General features: G+C 36.8%; 1 protein-coding gene across 4 annotated transcripts in view; it reads left to right on the forward strand.

Annotated features, from left to right (window-relative positions):
• Window positions 1-688: 688 nt before the first annotated feature.
• Window positions 689-25,547, forward strand: part of LOC149802225 (zinc finger protein 277-like) — an 85,551-nt gene continuing 60,692 nt past the window's right edge. For 2 of the 4 annotated variants that reach the window (XM_089956654.1, XM_089956657.1), the window contains exons 1-4: window positions 689-823; window positions 9,150-9,390; window positions 13,486-13,574; window positions 22,202-22,287. In XM_089956654.1, the coding sequence (XP_089812780.1) occupies window positions 9,158-9,390; window positions 13,486-13,574; window positions 22,202-22,287 (408 nt within the window). In that variant the 5' untranslated portion in view covers window positions 689-823; window positions 9,150-9,157. Of the gene's footprint in view, window positions 942-9,149; window positions 9,391-13,485; window positions 13,575-22,201; window positions 22,288-25,547 lie in introns of all 4 variants that reach the window. The other 2 variants (XM_089956655.1, XM_089956656.1) reach the window with 2 other exon arrangements.

The raw sequence follows: 25,547 nt of genomic DNA on the forward strand, positions 1-25,547 counted from the left end.
AAAATTGGAAACTTGGATTAAGATGCAGATTTTTTTAAAGGCATACATTTCCATGAGATACATCGTAAATAGGATTTTCTGGGTTACAGGTTCAAGGTCATGGAGTGGGTTTTCATGTTTACATTGAGAAATCGCATTTTCATATGTACTTCTAGGCGAAATATGGGATATTTTTTTGTACATTTTATGAATATCACATATCTTAATTAAAGTACGATCGTTCTTTCTTGATACATAATGGATTTTGATAAACCCAAAATAACATGTGATCCAGTGTTTACAAAAATGATGTATCGTTGCGCAGAATTACCCGACGCGCAGATTTGGTCGACATGGTGGGAATATTCAAAGTAAAAGATATATAACTCAAAGATACACGACAAATATATTATATTACATATTTAAACTAATAATTGAGAAGATACGCCTCTATCAATCGGTATATACCTATAAACAAGAAATATGCACGATGCAAATAAGTTAGATGTATGGACCATACAGTCTGAAATAAAGAATTCTTATCTTCATGCATAAGGGTGTGCGACAGCTATAGGAAAATATATTCACATTAAAATAAGACATAGATTAACGAAACGTGTCACTGAAAACACAAAAAGCTATAAAACTATAAACACGTGAAACTCTTAGCGTATTATTTTCATTATTTTGTCCCATTTTTGGTGTCGAACTTGCATCGGGTGTTGTTGTAACTTGCCCAATCCGTGTTTTAATGTATGCCTTTATTAAGTGCGGAATCAGCAAAATGTCTGCGCCCTTGTGACACAGTTTGATATAATTGTTGGATTAGTTTTAGACACGAACTGTACGGTTTGTAAATACTTAGTGTCTTTAATATAGGACGTGGTGCCACTTAGAATTATTTTTATGTGTCTATCCCCCCCCATGCTTTTCATAATGAGGATGAACCACCTGTATCCATTGTAAGACTAGGCCGTTTGTCTACCCTTTGGCTTATATTTAAATTTATGTTGTTTAGGTCGACCCAAACAACATTAATATCAGGGTGGACTTCTTATCTTGTAGGACCAGAACAGAAATGCGGCATGACCAAAAGTCGTTCTCCGCCATTTCGATTTCTGATGAGACTTACAATGTAAGATATGGACCCTGATATTTATGTGTTTAATAAATATTCACAAGCCTTGACTCAAATTCCACAAGCTCTGACTTTAAATTCTATATGTCCAAAAGTTACATATTTTTAAAACTATTATTTGTCATACAACATTGCAGTTGCTTTACTTCATATATGAAAAGAAAGAAAAAAAGGAAAATAAATTAAATCAACTTGGGTGTTTATTCAGATCCCAAAAGATTTCAGGTAAATCAGGGGTCTCAAACATGCAGCCCATTTAGTTAGTCCTACAATGTAAGACATAGCACATGTTGGTTTTGTTTTAGTGCTATGTCTTACTATCCAAATAATGGCCTTGTATAGCGTGTTCCGATGCAGTTGACATCGGAACAAGTAGTCAGAGTTTCAGGAATATTTAACACAATTGGCAGCATATATCGACACTCTTCCGCTAATTTATGTGTAATTAATATACTTGCTGTGCTGTCTTTATCCTGACGGAATGAAAATATGACACTAGCAAATGGACGCATTTTCATGTTCTGTTGACATACATATGAATTTGTTGCAATGCGATGGTAGTCAAGGTATGCCGAAGTATATTTAAGTAGGTGAATGTGGCGGATATGTTTCTTGAATGAAACGAAACGTTGCTTTACAGGTCCAATAGCCATAATATATTTTTATTCATTTTGTTAAAGAAAAATATTTCAACTTAACCCGATTTCAGCATTCCCGGCTTTTATCAGTTTCCAGTCAACTGAAATGTAGGCCAACGAAACTTGAAAACAGGTCCTTTTCTTTTGTGAGAATTTGAATTTATTAGAGAAAAGACATCAGAGTAAGAAAAGTCTGACTAAAACATTATGACTTTACTTGATAGAAAAGTGCCATTATTTTAGTTGCCAGTTGTGTGAGATATGACTGAAATATGACTGAAAATTTTACTTTTGTTATGATGTTAGCCAACATAAAGACACTACACAGTGCTGTTAGTTAGGCAGTAAGACCCTGACATCTAAAAAAACAACACCATAAATATCCAGATATCAAAAATGGGGTGACAAAGGTGAGAGGAAACTCAGACTATTATGTTATATGCAGTAATTACAGAAAACTATGAAAAACACCTGCCTGGATTTGAATTTAAAATTCTTGTCAAAAATTGACTAAATCCATGTGGAATACTAGTTATTATGAGAGTTCTTATGTCACTTGTTTAGGCTCGAATAAACAGTAACACAAAAAAAAGTGAAAACAACAGGCTTTGAAAAATACAATAATTTATTTCCCGGGAAAAATACTATAAAAAGAAAAAATATGAACTCATATTTTATAGAATCAAATCCAAAAATGATCCAAAAATAATCTGAGAATAAAATTTTAGTAGTCCTAATAACAAAATGTCCTACTGATTTCACGTTCGAATCCTGACGAAGAATCCAAGATGGAAGACAATGACATATGCTACAATCTGTAGTATTGAAGTCTACAGTTCCTTTCAGAAATAAGAATTATCACTCCAGTTTCTGATAGCTGAATAAATTTTGATATAAAACTGACCTTGTTCCACAATATTATATGAGCACATGTATTTTCCAGAAAAATAACAGAATTAATCCTTTTGAATCCAAGTAATTTGAAATAACTCCAAACAGCACAACATACAACATTTTAACAGCCCAACTTCTACTGATTAATTCTCCAAAACATGGGTTATATGGGCTTTCAAAAATGTAAACAAGGGTCACATGATCATCTTCTAGAAGTTTATAGAAGCAAATAGTTTTTGCAGCTCATGTTTACCCAGTGTGACCCTGACGAAAACCAATCATTTTTACTCTAAAAAATAAAAAATAATAAAAAAATTGTTTATATCTTAAAGACAAGGTCCCATCATGACCTTGGAAACAACCAATCATTTTTAAAATACAATAGAACTTGTTTACGAAGGTTGCTACAAATTCTGAAACAAGGTCAGGATTTAGATCAACACCTGGTGTTTATAAACTAACAGTCAAGGTCAAACTACATGTATTTTCAAAAAAAAAGTATCATCTCTAGTGATTAAATTTACATTATAATATCATGTAATGAAAAATAAAAAAAAATAAAAAAAACTGACAAACAATTAAATTTAAATAAATATATATTAAATCAGATATAATTAAATCAAATATAAGTAACAGAGTATAGACACAAAACAAACATATACTACATGTCTGACCTTTGCTGAATGGTCCACAAATGATGAATGCTGTATTACATCACAATCAAATTCTTCTTTCAAACTTTGTAAGCACTATTGATTTGCCCTTTTCCTGATGCAGATTGTTTTAAGTTCAAGAAATTTCTTCCCCTTAAACATTTTCAGTCATAACATCATTGATTCACATTGATAAAGCCCATTTCTTTTAATATCTGGTACATTTTTTTTTCAATTTTGACTGGTTCATTATGTGTATGAATCAAAATATAATGAATCTGTTGGTTTCACATTCAAGAAACCCATGTTTTCTTAAAACTGTTATATGTACGGTTACTATAAACAGAAAATAAGGAAATTAGACAGAGGTCCAACTGTACATAATGCGCAGTAGTCAACAATCACATTGTTATTCTGTGTTTTTCTTGCTTCCAACATCTTTGATCTAAATTTGGAAACATTTTTAAAAAATATTTTTTATGAGAAACTGGTTGCCCATTTCATTGCCCAGGTTTTTATCAATGGGCTGGTACTGAGTAACTGGATACCTGTTGACAGATAATGATTTACCCACAACAACACAGAGAATTTGTAAAATAATTAATAATGCACAATTTTTCTTTGCAATAAGCCAATTTGATAAAAATTAAATTGTTGCATCATTTACTTCTTGTTTCCAACATTTCAACTGGCTACCTTTTATATGAACCACTTTCACTGCATGAAAAGTTTTCAGTGATGTGGCCCTTAGACCAATGTTCTTGTCCTATGTGGCCCTCATGGTGATTTGAGTTTGAGACCCGGAAGTTAGGGGGCCTTGGGCTTTGGGCTACTTACCTAAACATTGCTGACCTTTTGTATTACAACATCAGAGGTTGTTTTAATTCTTAAATTGGATTACATGTGTAAGGGCAAGTTCTTGCTGTTTTAGTTAGCATTGACTTAGTCCATGTAAATATATCGAACTTTTATGTAATACTCATGTTGAAGATTGTTGTAAATTTTGTTTTCAGCATTTTCATGCAGCAGTATCTAAGGAGGGCATGTGTAGATGTGGGCACAAGAAAGACTCTTGGTACACCCACCCCACCTACCTAGCATGTTTGGACTGCACAAGGAGAGATGGTTGACCCTTTTGCAGTCTGTGGTTGGATGAGGTATGGAACCTCACCAAATGCAGATGAACTTACAATGGAAGGAAGAAAGTGCCTTCATCACCTTTGTCAGAATAGTTGTGGTTCTTTGTCTAAGACCCTTGTGTCTCTTAGGAGGATTAGTAAAGTCTCTTAAGATCCTAAGGCTCTTGGGCCCCCTCCCAATGGAGGAAAAAAGCATTTGGAGAGTGATTAGCACTCCCTACAAGGGAGAAGCAGCTATCTCTGAACCAGTTTGCCAGAGTGTGTCACATTCCTCACCCATGAGGGGTGAACAGTGTTCTTTCAGATTCTGTTGACTGTTGTCAGTAACAAGACTGAGCCACCTGGTAAGGCAAGAGCTACAATGTAAGTCTATCATATCTGATGAAAGGTCTTCCTAAAGATCATAGTCACCAGACTGGTCATTGACTGATCACTGGGTACTGGTCACCAGGTATGGGTTTATGAGTACATGTCACCAGTCATTGGAGCCATTCATTACTGAGATATGAATCAGGTTGAGCCCCCTCCCCAGCATCTTTCCAGGCTATATTTGAATCCCACTTAAGATTAGGAGTCTGTGTATAGGCACCAGTTTGTGAAAGGTGATTAGATTATAATCCCCTTCCTTTTCTATAATCCCACTAAATCCCTACAGTATGTGGGACCTTCCACTGCTGAGAAGTGATTGGCTATTCCCCTTCATGCAATCATGGACTTTAGGGTCTTGTACCCGTGGTAGAGAGGTCACTGCCACAGTCCATGGACCAGTATCTTCCTCTTATGAAATGGAGTCAAAATGGAAGGATGGGGGTGGCAGACACCTTGGGAGGGATGAGACTACTATGTCACACAACTACTGAGTTTGCTACTAGGGACAGTCCCTTTGCTCCACAAGACAAGTTATGGGTCAATGTCCCCCTTTATCCTCAAGCCCTCTTCCCCACCCCACCACAACAAAAACATTAGGTCATAAACTCCTGCCTCCCAAGCATGAGAGTAAGATGCTTTCTTGTCTGCCGTCATAGATTAACACAAGTTTGATGCAGAACAGGACAAGGTGTCATCTCCTCCACTGGGGCTCCCTAACTGCTTGCAACAACTGCTCAGGGTCTCAGAGGAGGAAGAAAACTGCTTGTTTTATAAAGCAGATAATGGTGTATACTATCATTTGCTCCATGATCTATCTCCTAAGCCTTCAAGCCTTGAGGCAACTAAAATTCTCTCAGTGTTGGACAAACTTTCTGGGGCTACCACTCAGTCACATCTTTTGTTGCTCTCTCACTTGGCTAAGACTAAGGAGCTTTCCCAAAGGTTTAATAAGAGCCAGGAGTTTGCTAAACAATGTAAGGGGTGGTCTGTCCCGCCACCCACTGTTGAGACCCTTGGTCTCTGCAGCTTGTTATAGGATTAACACCCTTTTCTGACCCAGTAAACCTCCCACTTTTATGCCAGAGAGCACAGGTGGGTATTTCCACGGGCACCTGGGCTTGCCTTAAAATTAAAACACTGGGAGCCTTAAAATGGCTTGGTCAGCAGTAACCATAGCCTCTCTTGACAACCCTTTTTAGCCTACTAAAGGAGGAATCACCAACTGCTCTTCAATGTTTGTTGGAAACATTGGCCAAAATATCTAGGCATGCATTATCCATGTACATGTCTTTATCAGCAGGACTTTACCACCTCCATAGGGATATTGCTAAGGACACATCCAAGGTCTTACTGGAGCACATTAAGTATCTTCTGGAGGCCGCTCTCCTGAAGGTTGAGACCCTCATCAGAGAGTTCATTCTCTCCCTGCTTCTCGGGGTTTGGAGACCAGCAACACTGGTCCCTTGCATCCACTCCTGGCCTATCAAAGCTGGTCAATACTTGGAAGCTATGCAGCCAAATCAGCCACCCCAATTCAGAGCTCCCTTGTGGTAGTCAGGCCCTAAGAGAGGGATGGCACAAAGGCCCAAGGAGGAAATTCCAAGGAAAACGGTGAAAAGCCCTAGGGACTTGCTCCCTCTCCTGCACTGTGTCCCCATTCCATTGGTTCTGATAGGTGCGAGGCTAAACCTTCTTTAAGATGTTTGGTCCAGCATCACAGACAATCTTTAACATAAAAGTAGGATACGGGCTTTGGTTTCTTCTAGTAATGTCTGCCATGTACTTTCACCAGTTGAGTCTGGTGTGATTAAAGGAAGAGGCACACATCCATTTCCAGAAGAGTGCCGTAGAATGGGTTTCAGTGACCATTCACCAGCCTTCTACTCCCAGATTTTCTATGTACTAAAATAAGGGGAAAAATTAAAACTAATTATGAACCTTTCTTTCTTAAACTGGTTTTGCAGGAGGAACCTTTCAAGATGGACACCAGAACCTCAGTCAGAATGCCACAAGACCCAGCAATTTGGGCAGTCTTCATTGACCTTTAGGATGAGTACTTTTATATCTCAATCTGTCATTCTTATAGGAAATACATCTGGTTCTGCTTGGAGGCAGAGAACATCTAATTATTTGTTCTGCTTTTTTTTGCCCTGGCCTCTGCATCCCGGGTACAGAACTTTTATGGGAGTAATAGTAGTTCATTTAAAATCACTATTCTACAATATTTCAACAATCGTTGATCCACAGTGGCTGACTAGAGTCCTTCTGACTAGATTTTGTTTTTGTTTTTTGTGTGTCCCCATAATAGGATGACCATTGCGTCTGTGAACCATCCCAAGATCACCTTAAAATCTAACATAATCTAGCGACAATAAATTTAATGTAGGAAAAAAGTAACACACACAGACACAGTTGTAAAATTATATATTGGTATTCTTCTGTCCATATTAACCTCCAATATATGTCAACTTGTTTTGAGTGAGAGAATTAAAAAAACTACCAAAGCAACAAAAAAATCTTTCAGTATTCTGTTGATCAGTTAGAAGCAGTCTTGCCAGTGCCCTATTCATATTTTCACCTTTGTACCAATAATAACAATATTTATTACTATTGTCACCATCATTATCATCACTAACACTGTCATGGCTGTCTACTAGAGAAAATCTATAACCGTTAATGTGAAGTATTGTTACATTGTATTCTAAACATTGCTCATTTCAACCCAACCTGTGTCATGCATGACACAAATAATAACTTTCCCATTGTCATATTTAGTTAAGCCCTAAAAGGTGCCATGATTGTTGAGCTGTGTTATTGTTATAACTGTCAGACTAAACACATGAACTGGTTGTGTAACATCAAGAATCTGCAAAAGACATGGCTTCTGTAGGCATAGTGCATTTGTGCCCTCTCTTGTTTCACCTTGCAAACTGGAAATTGCACAGGGAACCTCTGAATGCTCAGATTCTCAATGTCTGGATTTCCACCATTATCTAATCTGGTTAGCAAAACAGGACCAGTTGATGGCAGGATTTCTCATGCATGCTTCCAAACCCTACTGTTGGCAGACATGTCAGGTTCCAGGTGGTGTGCTACCTGGAGCTGGAAGGACTGATTCTTCAGGGTTCATGGACCCAGGAAGAATCTAATCTACCCCCCACATCAACATTTTGGAAATTAGGGAATTGTTCTTAGCCCTTCATGGGCACATCAACAAAATAAGAGGTCACTGTTCGATGGTCTCCAACAGCACATTGGATGTAATGTGCCTCAGGTGATATGGACTCACACATGCCACTCTCTCATTCTCTCTCTCTCTCTCTCTGGTCTTCTTTACCACATTCCTGGCACAAAGCTTCTGGGGGATAGGAGGGTTAAGATAGCTGTCATGGAATGGCCTCTGTACCAATCTAAAGAAGATCAGTTGATCAGACTTTTGGGGATACTTTTAGGTGGATTTGTTTATGACAAGGATAAACAACACACTCCGCTTTTATGTTTTCTCCATCCCCAACCAGAAGACATGGGTAGTGGATGCTTTCAGTCTAAAGTGGGATCAGCTGCTTACACCTTCCCACCCTTCGGGATTATCCCATAAGTATTTCAAAATATAATTACCTCACATCATTTTGAAAGCCCGTCTTTGATCCCAGCTTTCATGATTTAATGATCTTCTCACCCTGCTGATAGACAAGCTCAGGACATTATCTCTGATATGTGACCTTCTGTTGCAGCACAGGGGCTCTCATATACAACAGCCTGAAGATTCTCCACTTTCCTCCTTGCCATCTGTTGCTCCACTCCCATTTGCAATGGGCAACATATACTTTTATGCCCAGTTAGGGCTTTATGATTTTATTTGCCAGCTTAGAAAGGGAGAAGAAATGGCATGGAGCATCTTTTCCTCCTCCTTAAGAGCTCAGTTGATATTTCAGCTCCCATAATTTTGAGGTGGCTTACGATAACTATCAAGACACTATAGAACATTATAGACAACCTATGGAAGGATATATTCTCATAATATGGTTGAGGGTATTTTCAATCCAGAAAAGAGCAAGCTACTTAATAGCAACATTATTAATATTAATAGCAACATTAGCAATATTAACAGCAACATTAGCAATATTAATAGCAACATTAGCAATATTAATAGCAACATTAGCAGTATTAATAGCAACATTAGCAATATCAATAGAAACATTAACAATATTTATAGCAACATTAGCAGTATTAATAGCAACATTAGCAATATTAATATTAATCATATTAATCATTCAAATTACTCCCCTCCTTCCTCCCCTCCACAGTTATATTTTTATCATTTTATTTCTTTTTTCAGTATAAGCCATGGATACACCAGTTTTGGAATCACTGTCGTTTCCTGCCAGCAGTGACTCTTCAATTCTAGAGGATACTCAAAGACCTGCCGGGGCCGTGATATCACAGATGGCCATTCCATGCATGATATGCTCTCAAGCAAATTTTGACCTTCCATCCCAAGAGAAAGAATTATTGCAACATCTTTTTGCAAATCACAAACTTGTTATTGCTGATGTTAACCTCATACCTGATTTAAAAAGGTAAATGTTCATTGGGTGTGCAAAATAAATAAAATATAACCATCATTTTATTCAACCATATTTTTCTTAAATCAGAAATTAATATTTAGAGTAAGTGTATCTTTTATAAATTTTACATGCATCAGACCTAATTTCTACTTCCATGGACTTTGCCAATAGGTTTTTTTTCTGACAAAAAGTATGAGAATTACAAAGAAAATAAGTACCGGAAAAGAGTGATCTCCCTTTGGGTGAATGGATTGATGCCAGATCCCTTCCATACATTAGTTACTGCTTTTGCACATGTGAGAAGGCATGATCTCTTTGAGACATTGCAAAGTTGATTCTACTTGTGCTTTTACACCATTTGAGCAATACTAAGGAATGGTATAAAAGCCACACTCAGATAACAGTCATGTCTGGTCTTCCAGGGAAGTCCTGAAATAGACTGCCTCAAAAATGCAGACTTTATACAAACTCAGAGTCCATAGAACTCATCCCTCATTTTAGAGAGACCAGAGAATTCCCTTAGGGAACACCAAATGAGGAAACAATCCTACAAGCCTTTTCCTCAGCCAAGAATACAATTTCCAGGAGCCACTGATGGCAAACCACAGGGAGATAAGGATTGCTTCCATCTCCCCATTGGCCTCTAGCTTGCGGAAAATGATTCCATGCTCATACTACCATTTCTTTGTGGGGAGACAACTCATATGCTTTGCTCCAGAATGGGAAAGACTTTGCCTGATGACTTGTGGGCCATATGAATTATCTTAGAGGGCAAACCTTGTTCAGCACACCTCTGTTATTGCTACAGACATCCAAGACATATTCAGAGATAGTGTTCTGCAGCAAGAGAAAATCTTCTCACACAAGGGCCATGCAAATTGTTCTAAATGTGAACTTGCATGAGGATTTTACTTGATTGTGTTCCATGTGCCCAGGGTCATCAGCTTTTCATAGGTCAAACCCTTTTCAACTTTTTCATTTGGGCACTGTGGTTCGGAATGGAGACACTGAAATGTTGTTGTTGTAGGGTTTAGCACCATTTTTCAGCACACGATAGGCTATACATGGCGGCCAGTATTAATGGTGGAGGAAGAACCTGGGAAATCCCCGGAAAGAACCACCAACCCTCGAGAAGCTACTGGCAAGCTTTCTCACATACCCACATTGGCTGAATCCAATACTTGAACCCACGCAGACAGAGGTGACATGGCTTTGATCCGTAACAGAGAGCGCTTTAGACCACTCGGCCACTCGGGGCCCCTGACATTGAAATGAAGGATGGAGATTTTGCAATCAGTTTAGATCATCCAGACAACTACTGCAATCCACATGACTTCCAGGAAATTTTTGAACTTTGCACAAAATTCGGTGCACTAAAGGGGAAAGCCCATAGTTGGTATACCTGAACAGCAAAGGTTATTATGGTGTACCAATTCAGAGCTGTAGTCTTCATAAGAATCATGTAAAAAGTTGTGTTGCACTCCAGAGCAACCTCCATATATGTTACTTCCAGCTACTTGGACAACATTCTACAAAAGCTGCAGGTGAGTTATGCTGTAGATCAAGACATGAAATCAGTTTTTTCACTTCTGCTTCACCATAGATTTATTGTCAACAAGGACAAATTGAATATCATTGTATCCAAGCATTTTACCAACTCGAACAAAGAGTTCAAAATACATGTAAATTTATACAAGGTCAGTCTCCCTCATGAAGTGTCTTGAAAGTAGTCTCAGTGATGTCTGCAGTTCTATCAAAATTGCATGTCAGTCCAAGAATTTCATTGCCTGGTATTATGTGGCAGTTTATCACATCATCCTGGGTCATGAGACCATTAGATGATTTCCTTTTTCCAGTGACAATTTATTACAACTCTATGATCTTAACACATTAATCCCTAGCGACGGCTTAACGGGGCAGGAGGTAGTAGCCTACTGCTGAGCTTTGTAGCGTCATGGTCATGCATGATACACTAAAGTGGGTGGTATTATAGAAGGGTAGACAGATGTAGCTCTACAAATCACCCTAAGTGCAGTGGGTTATTGGCTGTTTGTATCCTCTGTACAGTTGTTTATCTGCTGTATGTATCCTGGGTCCAATGAATTATCTGCTGTGTGTATTGTGGGTACAATGTATTAACTGCTGTGTGTATCCTGGGTACAGTGTAATATCTGCTGTTTGTATCCTGGATGCAAATTATTATCTGCATTGTGTATCCTGGTTACAATGGATTATCTGTTGTTTGTATCCTTGGTACAGTTGTTTATCTGCTGTGTGTATCATGGGTATAATGGATTATCTGCTGTGTGTATCCTGGATACAATGTATATATTTAAATATCTCATTTTGAAATATATAATAAATTGCAATACACTTTCCTGTATTAGAATATATCATAATGTGAAAAATTTAGTGATACTCCCCCCCCCCATAGTATTTTCTGACCACCACCTAGACAGTTTCACTTTGTACAGTCACATTGCTATATCGGTATACTGTATGTAGTAGTCACCAGATCAATATGGTCAGTGATTATAGTACAGGGTCCCAAATACTAAGTTTATATACATAATGGTAAGGAAACCTTAGTATTACATTTATTTGTTTGCATAAATCTATGCATTTTTATGTTTTAAAGGCTGAGAGTTCAGAGATTAATGTATTGGTATGGGTAAACTTATAATAAAGAAAAAGTTACATAATGTCATTATTATTTCCTGTAAGTTGTAAATACTGATTATGTTTCAGCTGTCTCTTGATTGTCCTTGCATTTCTTCTATCATTCAACTCATGGCTTGCCTGGATAGGTGACTGTAGCACATCCAGGCATCTCTAAATGTTAACTATAGTCCATATCTCTCACAAGATTTTGAACCGCTTAGTGTACCTAAAGGATCAGAGACTAGGCCTGCTCTTAGGTAAGGGCATGTAACTTCCTCCATCTCTTTACTTTTCTCCTGAAGTATATATGATTGGGTAATGTATTTGAAGAAGAAATAGATTTTAGTGGGCACCCTCCAGGCCTTCCCATATTTACATTACAGCCTGAAAGAGCATGCACGTCCGCTGTAGTAACTGATTTATGGTAGAGATTTGGCACTGATTCATCTGTACGCAGACAACTTTTAATACTTTTGTTGCTAAAATCAACCTACGGAGGGATGGATTTGCAAGTTAGTGTTGTAATCCTAATTTATTAGATCAAGTAAGTATTATGCAAGAAACATAATGGTTTCTTTACATATTTCCAACATTTATAATAAAATTCATTTAATTAGCCGAGAGCAAACCTACAAAAAATATTCTACTTAAATGTGTTAAACTTTAAACTTGACACAGCATATATTATGTGTTATTGTTTTATCCTAAAAGATGTTCTTGAATAAAATAACTCTGAATTTTAGTACAAGTGACCTTTCCAGAACAGGCCGTATCATTCCTATAAAGTTTGTCATCCATGCAAAAGCCAGCAGACTAAAGTGAATAAAACTTGTACTTTCTGTTTTGCCTTTGATACTGCTTCCGCTTGTATACCATTCAATAGAAAAGTAATTAGTATTAGGATGCAATAATGGCTAATTGGCAGAATTAGTATTTTGATTGCTCTTAATGTAATCTTATGTTGAACATTGATTGCCAAGATAAACAGAATTTTAACACACAATACTTATTATCTGTAATTTGTTATATACTCTAATTCTTCCTTCACTCAAATTTTACATACACTGATTATTCCTTCACTCAAATTTTACATACACTGATTATTCCTTCACTCAAATTTTACATACACTGATTATTCCTTCACTCAAATTTTACATACACTGATTATTCCTACACTCTAATTTTTTATGTACACTGATTATTCCTACATTCTAATTTTTCATGCATCATCAGTCCATAAAAATGATCATTATTTTTTCTGCTTTATTATATCACATATTTTTTCTAATAAACACTATAAAGCAATACAAAGTGTTCATACATAAGAATTGGCACAAACTTATAATAATTTTCTTTTTAACTACAATTGTTGATATATAGGAAAAAAAATAACTGATACAATATATTAATGTAATAATTTGTATTTTCTCCTTCAACCTTCTCCAGTTACATTCTGTACTGGAAACAGAGATTGAAAGATGAGAATCCTGAGGATTTCTTTTCCATCATAAAGACAGAAAAGAAAGACAAAAATGGTATGTATTTTACAGTCTGTGGTTTATCTCACTTATGAGACAAAAACACAACTTACAGTCAAACCTGCATTTAGTAGTGGTTCAAACAGTATGTCAGCATGCTCTTGTATGTGTACCACAGTATATTGCCAATGAATAGCCTTTATTTGTTTCCATTAAATTGTGTGTCTCATTCATTGTCTGTTCCAAAACCAGAAAAGTACTTGTGAAAGATATGACCTATGAGAGATTATTTGAACTACAGCCTAGGTGATAAAGAGCTTTCAGTCTTTCATGAGTTAGTGCCATATAAAACAGCTAAACCACTTGTCTAGCAGAATTTTTGGCTAAAATTTTCAGATAAAGCTCTACAATTAAATGATAACCTTGCCATTTGTTTGGGTGTGGTGTGGCAGTGAAGTTCTCAGGTGGAACAACAAACATGGGTGCCAACATTTGCAAACATCATCTCATCCTAGCTGCTAACATTGCCCGAGTTAAAAAAGATGGGAATTAAACAGTGACCAACCTCATGTAGCATGGACTTAACTTACATTCTAAGGTTTCCCTATCTATGTTCACTTAAAGAGATTTAAAATAAAGTTAAATGACAGTTTGACTTCCTGCTCACTTTTTTATATTATCTTGCATTTTCTGCAGATTTTCCCACCATATTAAGGTTATCTTTGTTTTTTGGAGTAGATATCAGAAATTATATCTATATGTTTGGAGTAGATATGAGAGAGGACATCTGTGTTTTTGGAACAGATATGAAAGAGGATATCTGTTTTTGGAATAGATATAAGAAATGATATCTATGTTTTTAGAGTAGATATGAAAGAGGATATCTATATTTTTGGAGTAGATATGAGAGAGGATATCTGTGTTTTTGGAGTAGATATGAGAGAGGATATCTGTTTTTGGAGCAGATATGAGATAGGATAACTATATTTTTGGAGTAGATATGACAGAGGATATGTGTTTTTGGTGCAGATATGAGAGAGGATATGTGTTTTTGGAGCAGATATGAGAGAGGATATCTCTTTCTGGAATAGATATGAGAGAGGATATCTCTTTCTGGAATAGATATGAGAGAGGATATCTGTTCACTTATTCCTTGATGACTTTGAGCCATATTGGTCATTATTTAGTGGAATTATAGTTCCCACAGCCTAAGTTTAGTTTCTGCAAACAAATTTGGCTGGCAGAATTTGGATTTCAACCAAATTTGGGATGCAGCTTTATACTGATGGGACCTCAGAAAAAATTCTGTGTCAAGCGCTGCTTAACGCTGTTGACAGGAGTCATGGCCCTTAGTTGCATCTATGGATTATTTTGATATGATAGGTAGATTAGCACCTATGGCTTCTTTCGATGTGACAAGTAGATTTGCGACTGTGGATTCATCCAAAATGACAGGTAGATTAGGTCCTATAGGTTCTCTTAGCATGACAGGTAGATTAGCACCTATGGTTGATTTCGACATGACAGGTATATTAGGACCTATGGGTTCTTAAGACATGACAGATAACTGCTCCAGTGGCCTAGTGGTTAGAGCATCTGCCTCGGATGTGGGAGGTTGCAGGTTCAAACCCCTGGTGAGTCATATCAAAGACTTATAAAAATGGTATTGGCAGCTGCCTCACTTGGCTTTCAGCATTAAAAGGTTTGTTTTAGGACTGGTCGGCCTGGAGTCAGGATAATGTGACTGGGTGGGACATCATGCTACATGTCTGTGGATGATGCCTCATTGCTAGACATCACTATAAACTGCCACACTGCAGACATCATAGCGATATGACTGAAAAATTGTTAAAGCAATAATAACCCCCTCCAAAAAACCCAAAGACATGATAGCTAGATCAGGACCTATGGGTTCTTTGGACATGACAGGTAGATCAGGACCTATGGGTTCTTTAGACATGACAGGTAGATCAAGACCTATGGATTCTTTAGACATGACAGGTAGATCAGGACCTATGGATTATTTAGACATGACAGGTAGATCAGGACCTATGGGTTATTTAGACATGACAGGTAGATCAGGACCTATGGGTTCTTTAGACATACAGGTGGACTAGCACGTCTAATTACTTAGGACACCAAAAGTGTGAATAGCTAGATTTACTCTGGGTATGAAGCATCCTAATCACAATTAGCATAATTAATTTGCATATTAAATGAAATGGTAACAAAGCTTCAAAAGGCAAAGGTCATGATCAGTCAGCAATGTTTATTTGCTGTTTAGGATCTGCTAGGTTACTAGCTAGAGTAAATCCAGATAACTTAGAAAGCCCAAGTATTGACATGCATTATGATAACATAACAGACACAATTATAGAAGCAGCTAACCGATGCATGCCAAAGACAACTAATATCCAAAATAAAAACCCTGTACCATGGTGGACTAAACAGTGCACTATAGCACATAAAGACAAAAAAAGGGCCTTAAATAAATATAAACGCACCAAAACTTCTATCTACTTTCAGCAATATAAAGATAAAGAAAAAGCACTAAAACAAACTATAAAAACTGCTAAAATTAATCTATGGCAAACCTTTTCCTCTAAACTGAGTCTAAAATCAAACTCAAAACAAATATGGGACAAGATAAAAGCCATAAAAGGGAAAGCAACTACCTCAGCCCCAAAAATTAAAAATGCCATAACAAATAAAGATAAGGCAGACCTCCTAGCGAAGCATTTTTCGAACATGAGTAGCAACAATAATCACACCAGAAACTTTCAAGAACACAAAAAACTAATGGAGGGAACCCAACCTCAAATGTTTCAAGACCAAGGAACAAAATAATCTCACCTAAATAGCGACATCACATTACATGAATGAAAGATAGCCCTACGATCCAAAAGCGAAACATCCCCTGGTAAGGATCAGTTAGGTTACATTATCTACAAAAAACTACCTATCAGTATAACAATAGCCATAATCAAACTCTTTAATAGGATATGGGATAAAGGCCAACTACCCACCAAATGGAAACAGGCCATAGTAATACCAATCCCCATGCTAGGTAAAGATCCCAACAACATAAATTAGTACCGACCCATCTCCCTTACAAACAATATTTGCAAAATAATGGAGACAATAATCACAAATAGGTTAAAACACCACCTAGAAACCAATAACCTACTCTCCATAAATCAATGTGGCTTTCGGAACAAACGGTCCACCACTGACCAACTTCTCAGATTGGAAACAGACATCAAACTCGCTTTTAACGCACATAGGAAAACCAATCGCAACCTCATAGCGGTTTTTTTAGACCTAGAAAAAGCGTTCAACCTAGTATGGACCAATGGACTAATGGCCAAATTAAACCAATTTGGAATAACTGGACGCTTGTTCAACTGGATTGGCGATTTCCTCACAGGCCGGAAAATTACCACAAGAATAGGCAACACCCATTCGGAAGAATTTTCACTTGAAAATGGAACACCACAAGGCAGTGTAATAAGTCCCTTACTATTTAACCTAATGGTAAACGACCTTGACCTCAGTGCAGCCTCCGCAAAAATAAACTTGTCACAATTTGCAGATGATAGTGGCATATGGAGAAATGGAAATCCTGCCAATAACACAATAGTTAAAGAAATCCAGCAGAGCCTAGACAACATAGGGAGATGGGCGGACAAATAGGGTTTCAAAATATCTCATGAAAAAACTGTGGCAATCATATTCACCCCCAAACGAAATAACAACCTAGTCTATCCAAACTTCTATATACAAAATCAATTAATCAAATACGTAACAGTAGTCAAATTCCTAGGAATGTTCTTTGACAACCACCTCACATGGAAACAACACATTGAACAACTCACCCAGAATTGTAACAAAGATCTCAATTTACGCAGGAACATCACAGGGACTGACTGGGGATCCAACCAGGAAACCCTCCTCATGATATATAAAAGCCTAATTAGATCAAAACTGGATTACGGTTGCCAAGCATATAACTCGGCTAAGCAACCTGTACTACAAAAACTTGACACTATCCAGAGAAAAGCCTTACTATTATGCACAGGAACAATCCCCTCAACATCATTAGAAGAACTACAAACACTAACAGGAGAATTACCCTTAAAATTACGTAGGCAAAAACTGCTCCTCCGATACTCTTTTCGATTAGATACCCACCCAGACAACCATCCCACCAGAATAGCTCTATATAAGTGTAAAGTTGTCTTCAAACCCAAAATCATACCCATCACACCAAGTGGCAAAGTAATCCTTCAACTAAGAGAAAAGATACCTCTACTAAAAAAACAGGTAACAAACAATACAGACCAGAACAAATCACCATGGTTACAAAAACCACCAAGGATTTTTAACATTGAAGCTACCAAACTAGGCAATAAAGAAGGACAAGAAAACTTACTAAAACCTGTACTGGTAAACGAAATCAACCAAAAATACCCAGACTATGTTAAAATATATACCGATGGATCAAAAACAAACAACCCACCAAGAACAGCAGCAGCAATAGTCATCCCTGAATTCAATATACAAACGAAATCCAGATTACCTGACTATTGCTCCATTTACACCACTGAATTCTGGGCTATACTTGAATCACTACAATGGATCAAAGACAACCAAATACCTAAAGCAGTCATTATAAGCGATTCCCTAAGCGTTATCAAATCGATCCAAAATCGCAATACACACTCAAGGGAACAATTCCTCAACAGAGCATGCCAATTAATCGACGATATCACCACAGCACATCAATTAATCGAGCTCATGTGGATACCGTCGCACATTGGAATCTCTGGCAACAAAACAGCAGACAAAGTTGCAAAAACCAAGCTAGGAGATCAAAACTCTATCAAGCTTAACTATAGCTTTCAGAGGCAGTAAGCTTCCCACAAACATATATAGACCAAACATGGCAAGATTTTTGGAACTCCTCCACAAAAGGTAAAAAGCACCATGAAACCCCAAAAAACGTAGATAGGAACATACAGCTACCTAAGGGTACCTATTTAGAACAGAAAAACTAAACTAGCAAGCAGTTTTGGAAGGTTTATAGGACCCAAACCAGCAACCATTAACTGCTTTAACTGCCACACCACCGAAGATCTACACCACGTATTCAATATCTGCCCAAAATATCAACCCGCTCGGAAAATATTTATCAAAAACCAAAAAGAGATTGGATCACCACACACATACCCAGAGTTACTTATGGACTCTAATAAAAATAAACAATCAGCATGTAAAAATATAAATCAATTCATAGACTCAGCAGGACTTAGGAACAAAATATAATTACTATCCCCACAAAACCAAAAGACGCAGTAACTAGCTAAATAAATTTAGAAGCCACCACATAAAAACCCATAACATATCATTCAATTTTATAAAAGTATTAATAAATAATTCACTTACAAAGTACCTATAAAAAACTAAAGAAACTGCAAAATCGGTTGTCCTAGATATCCTTAACGAACCGAGTAATCAGCTAGGATTCCGGTCCTAGATGTCCTTAACGAACCGTGTAATCGGCTAGAACTCCGGTCTCTTGCTAAATAAAGTATAAATAACATTCAATCTCTAAAAACATTAATTAATAAATAACTTAAAGAGGTAATATCTAAAAACTTATAAATAACATAACGTAGGAAACACACCCTAAACACCTCGACTAGTAATACCATAATAACCTTGAAAATCTCTCTTCTTACGTGATTTCTACTAAGAACTTTTATAAACAGCATAGAACATCCCCCCTCCTTTTAGAACATTTTGAAGAAGAAAAAAAAAATTGAAAAAGAAATAAAATAAAAATTGCAAGAAACACCAGGCAAATGCAACAAGAAACCAGCGATGTAAAGCAAGCAGGACCGTTCCCGAGCTCTCCTTCCCACTAATGACAGCCAACCATTCAACTGTAGGGACCTTTATGGACCCACAGATTGAGGCCAAACTATCAGGGTTCCTTGAATCCATAAAAGCCTGGGGGAGGTGGCACCATCCCCTTCCCCAGGAACAACTAGCAGGCTGCGGTGCAGTCAGAAAAAAGTGGCACATGCACAGTTGTGCGCACGCCACTATAATTAAACTCAGCAACAATAGGTTAGTTTGAAATTATTTGTATTCTGTTAGAATTTTTCTGTACCATTATAATTAATGTGATGAAGGCTGATTTACGGTAAACATGTTGTCAGTGCTGTCAGATTGTTTTCATAACAGCTGAACTGAAATCAGAAATATGGTTATGGTGACAGAGATCTCGGAAACACTTAATTACGCGCATTTGGACACCAATTTTTGATCTGGGACACAGAAAAATCACTGAGGCAGGAGTCTGCCATACGCATGTAATATGTGTGCAGTAAAATTCAAAGACTTGCCAGTCCTGCTTCAGCCATCTGCTTTGTGGGAAAATGTGTTGATTAATTAGCTGTGCTGATATTTACAATGACAGAATTCAGTGACTGAAAGACCCCTTGATGTACATACATGTTGCCATTTTATAAGAGTACATAAAAAAGAACATGATGGAATAGCTGGGTGGCAAGTTCAAAGGCTTTGACTGGCGGCCAGGTGGGAAAATGTACTAATTTTTACAGTGATTGAATTCAGAGGCAGAAAGACCCAGAAATGTACATGTGGTCATTATGAAAGTACATCAAATAAACAACTTTAACTTTCGTTATTGTGTTCATTTCCGAATGTAGCGGAATAAGCAGTGCACGTGACCTCAGAATCAAGACATGTTGAGACTTAGACAAAATGCCATTCGTAAGTGGGTGACAAGTCGCCTAAAAATGTAAACTTCACATTCTTCTGTTAGGAAAGTGAAAACAACTTCGCCGTGTGTGATTATTTAAGAGGTACTTTGACTGACCATACCATGTATTTTTTAAATGCCCCTCACCTTAGCCCAGCTAGTTCTAGTGTTGTAGCGAAATTAGTTTGAAACAGTAAGTGAACCAGTAGGCCTAACGGGAAATAATGGCGGACTTCACTAAGTCTGGGATGTACCAGTTTATTAGACTGTCTGTTTTCTTAAATCATCGGGCAGATATATTCAGAAAAAATATACAAATCATTGAAACCAAAGCCTAGGTATTATTTTATTAAAGATTTAACTTTAAAATGCAACTTATGTAGGTCAGAAATGTATGAGACAATGCTATGTTGTGGAATTCGCGAGATGCACTTTAAGGTTTAAGCTACGGAAAAAACAGCAAAACAGCAATTTATTTGCCTAAACTTACTACAAGTACGTATACAAATAAATAAACCATAAATTTGTGATCCTGTCATTGTACTGTTGTAATGAAGCTGTATTATAGTGAGTGATTACATTACGAAAACCTCTGGGGCCCCGAGTGGCCGAGTGGTCTAAAGTGCTCTTCGTTACGGATCACTGCCATCTCACCTCTGTATGCGTAGGTTCAAGTCTCGGATTCAGCCAATGTGGGTATGTGAGAAAGCTTGCCAGTAGTAGCTTCTTATGGGTCGGTGGTTCTTTCCAGGGTTTTCCTGGGTTCTTCCTCCACCATTAATACTGGCTACCATATATAGCCTATCGTGTGCTGAAAAATGGCGTTAAACCCTACAACAACAACAACAACAACAAAAACCTCTCTATCTAAAAATAGATGCACTCACATCTGTGTTGATTCTGTAGGAAAGAAGGGACTGCAACTTTTGATGGTGGGACTCCTATATTTACCAAAATGGGAGTCCTGGACTCCTAGTTTTAAAATCCTAGTGAGACCTCTGGTGGTGATGATGTTTATCAACTGCATTATTATTATTTAGATTAGTATGCCATATTCTGCTCATGTTAATAAACAAACCCATATTTAATTATAAAACTGTGCATAACTTTGACTTATGCATCAAGTTTAGGAATTCAGTATAAGGATGAGCTTCATATTCCTAACTGTCAAGTTTTACATACTTGATTTACACAGATAGACAAATTCAAATCTAAACATTGCCTTGTATGGTTTGCAAAATGGCCATTTGCAGTAGTGCTTAATGCACATGTTTATTTTGACCGGAAAAGGGCATCAATTCATATTATGTTTATTTCCAGAGCCTGGCTGATGTAATTTGCTCACTTATTTTCATATGTCTTGCCAGTTTGATAAAATCATAATTTTCTTCTTAATGCATTGATACATATTTGAATGAAGCAAAGCAGATACAATCTTTATTCCTACCTGAACATTCACCAGAAGAATCAATTACTTATTTGAAATAATTGTTAATCACTTTAGTGTCACCAATGTTTGGTGAATTCAGCATTTTTTTGCACAGCAGTTTTAAAACTGGCACTGACTATATAATTTATTTTCAGATTTTATGGATTTTATGAAAATATTAAGCTCAAGAAAATTGTACGATTAATTGATCTGCACAAAAGGTGTTCCGTAAGCTAACATCAGAACATAAAATGCAGTATTTGAAATAGGTGATTATACAGAAAAGCAGTTGTCAGACTGGATGCAACCAGCCAGATTATTTAAGATGTGTTCATACATCTTTTGAAGGGATTTTAACATATCATTTCAGAACACTGGACTGTATCCTGTCCTAGGTCAGATAATTTACCATTTAATGTCACGTACAAAAGCAATATAATTAATTGAGATTTACTTTATTTGTAGAAACAAAAGAGGAAGAATACTACCTGTTGTCAGACACCCATCCTGAGGATAGGCAACTGAGGGACTTCTTACAGAGACGTAAATTGGTTTGTATGAACAATTATTATATCTCACGTTTGTAAGACTGGACAATTTTGGTGTGAATTTCAGGACTCACAATAGCAATTCACGGATTCACACCACATGCAAAATAGTTGCGAATTCTCCAGTTCTCAGTAAGCTTATATTAGGAATAAAAATAACTTTTATCACATTAAGTGCTAGTCACGATATCAGCAGTGGTCACTGACGCCAATAACGGTCCCATACTGGTAGTTGCGATGTTAATAAAACTACATCCCATTGTTACAATTTGCCCAGTTGAATTAAACTGACAATTTATATTATGATTCCAGATGGCAATGTTCTGATGATGGGAATTTGATAATTGCTTTGGCACTATTCCTCACTTTGTCGTGAAGTTCTTGCTAAGGCGGTGATAAGTTAAGACATCTGCTCATTGACAGGTACTTGAGAAGAACGTTTTCATCCAAGACATTCACCATTCACCCCCATGCATTTCAGTTCTAAAACTCAGTTTTAACATATGCTACTGCATTTATCTTGTATAATGTGCAGCCAGCTTCAGACGGTGTAGATCTAGATCTACCATCACATAATTTTCCAGGAGATCAATGTCTGTTTTATTATATCAATGTTTTCACGAGGACAACATATATCCAGATCTACCATCACATAATGTGTCAGGAGATCAATGCCTATCCATTCTGTAACATTCAGAGAAACATGTAGATTAAAATTGGTCATCAGTTAAGGTGACAGCAGATCAGTATTTATGGATATTTTTGCTCATCTGGCCATAAACTCGGTGAGCTTATTTTATGGTCCTGCATCCATTGTCTGTCATTCTTTGTCTCTTTACCGACCTTCAACATTGGTGTGTTCCTGCTCTGGAGGCCAAGTTTTTGATCCGGTTTTGATCAAACTTAAAATATAGCTTTATATCATAAAGGTTTTGAATATAACTGAGATCATTGCATATTAATGAGGTGATCTTGCAGCTAGTTTGTTGAACTTGTTAACACTCTGGATGCCATATTTCTGATCCAGTTTTGACCAAACTTGCAATATGTACTTAATTTCATCAAAAACTCGGATGGGTTTTTGATGTGAGTGAAATTCACTCACATTAAGGAGGTGGTTGTGCATTAGATATCTGACCTTGTTATTATGCTGGAGGTCATTTTTTTAGATGTGACTTTGATCAGACCTGGAAAATATGCACTTATATGATCATGATCTTGAGCAGATTTTATAATGAATGAGATCCACCCATATTAAATGAGGTGATTTTGCATCTGATTGGCAGAGCTTATTATCACTTAAGTAGTCATATTTTCGATCAAAATAAAAAGGCTTATTTATTCAAGATTTCGGAAAATTTAAATAATGAGCAAGATTCAAACTGAAAAGGTAATCTTGCATGTGAATTAGCAGTGCATCTTACCACTCTGCAGATCCAGTTTTGATCAAATAGGAATATATACTTATATCATCAAGATATTTAAAAAGTTTGATAACGAACAAGATCCTGGCATGATAATGAGATGATCTTACATTTGATTGGCTGAGTTTGTTACCACTTTGGAAGCCATATTTTTAATCTGATTCTGAACAAACTTTGAACTCTATTTAAAATGCTTCCATGATAAGAGCTTGCTTGAGTCCTATAATGTGTAAGGTCTGCCCCTATCATTGAGTCATATAATGTATAAGATCTGCCTTTATCAGTGAGTCCTATAATGTGTAAGATCTGCCTTTATCAGTGAGTCCTATAATGTGTAAGATCTGCCTTTATCAGTGAGTCCTATAATGTCTAAGATCTGCCTTTATCAGTGAGTCCTATAATGTGTAAGATCTGCCTTTATCAGTGAGTCCTATAATGTGTAAGATCTGCCTTTATCAATAAGTCCTATAATGTATAAGATCTGCCTTTATCAATAAGTCCTATAATGTGTAAGATCTGCTTTATCAATGAGTCCTATAATGTGTAAGATCTGCTTTGTCAGTGAATCCTATAATGTGTAAGATGTGCCTTTGTCAGTGAGTCCTATGTGTAAGATCTGCCTTTATCAATGAGTCCTACAATGTGTAAGATCTGCCTTTATCAGTGAATCCTATAATGTGTAAGATCTGCTTTATCAATGAGTCCTATAATGTGTAAGATCTGCTTTATCAGTGAGTCCTATAATGTGTAAGATGTGCCTTTATCAGTGAGTCCTATAATGTGTAAGATGTGCCTTTATCAGTGAGTCCTATAATGTGTAAGATCTGCCTTTATCAGTGAATCCTATAATGTGTAAGATCTGCCTTTATCAGTGAGTCCTATAATGTGTAAGATCTGCCTTTATCAGTGAGTCCTATAATGTGTAAGATCTGCCTTTATCAGTGAATCCTATAATGTGTAAGATGTGCCTTTATCAGTGAGTCCTATAATGTGTAAGATCTGCCTTTATCAGTGAATCCTATAATGTGTAAGATGTGCCTTTATCAGTGAGTCCTATAATGTGTAAGATCTGCCTTTATCAATAAGTCTATAATGTGTAAGATCTGCTTTATCAGTGAGTCCTATAATGTTTAAGATCTGCCTTTATCAGTGAGTCCTATAATGTGTACAATCCACATTTAATAAGAGTCCTATAATGTGTAAGATCTGCCTTTATCAATAAGTCTATAATGTGTAAGATCCACCTGTAACAGTGAGACTTATAATGTGTATTCCTGACCAAATTTTAATTGGGCTTGATAAATAGACTATGATTGTCAAGATTCTGGATGATTTTTAGACCCATATATGCTGTGACATAATGTGCCACTGTGTATCCAATTTAATGTACTGATGATTTAACGAAAACAGCATAAACCCATATCTGCTGCCACATTATGTGACAGCAGATCAGTGTCTATCTTGTTTATTATAGTTATGATTTGAAGAGATCCACATAAACCCATATATGCTGTCACATTATGTGCCAGCAGATCAGTATCTATCCAGTTTATTTTACTTTAGATTTCATGAGAATGGTGTACACCCATATCTATGACATAATCTGCTATGAAATCCATGTCTATCCAGTTTATTGTACTTATGATATCCTGATAACAGCATAGACTCAGATCTGCTGTGAGGTCATGTGCCATCAGATCAGTATCTATCCAGATTATTATACTTCTGATTTCAAGAGAAATGTAGACCCGTAGCTGCTGTCTTATATTATATCTGCAGATCAATGTCTGTCCAAGTTATTGTAATAACATTTTCATAAACACAGCATAGACCCAGATC

This window comes from Sinohyriopsis cumingii, chromosome 4 (assembly GCF_028554795.1).
Source record: "Sinohyriopsis cumingii isolate HCF-2022 chromosome 4, ASM2855479v2, whole genome shotgun sequence".
In the NCBI taxonomy this organism is placed as follows: Eukaryota; Metazoa; Mollusca; class Bivalvia; order Unionida; family Unionidae; genus Sinohyriopsis; species Sinohyriopsis cumingii.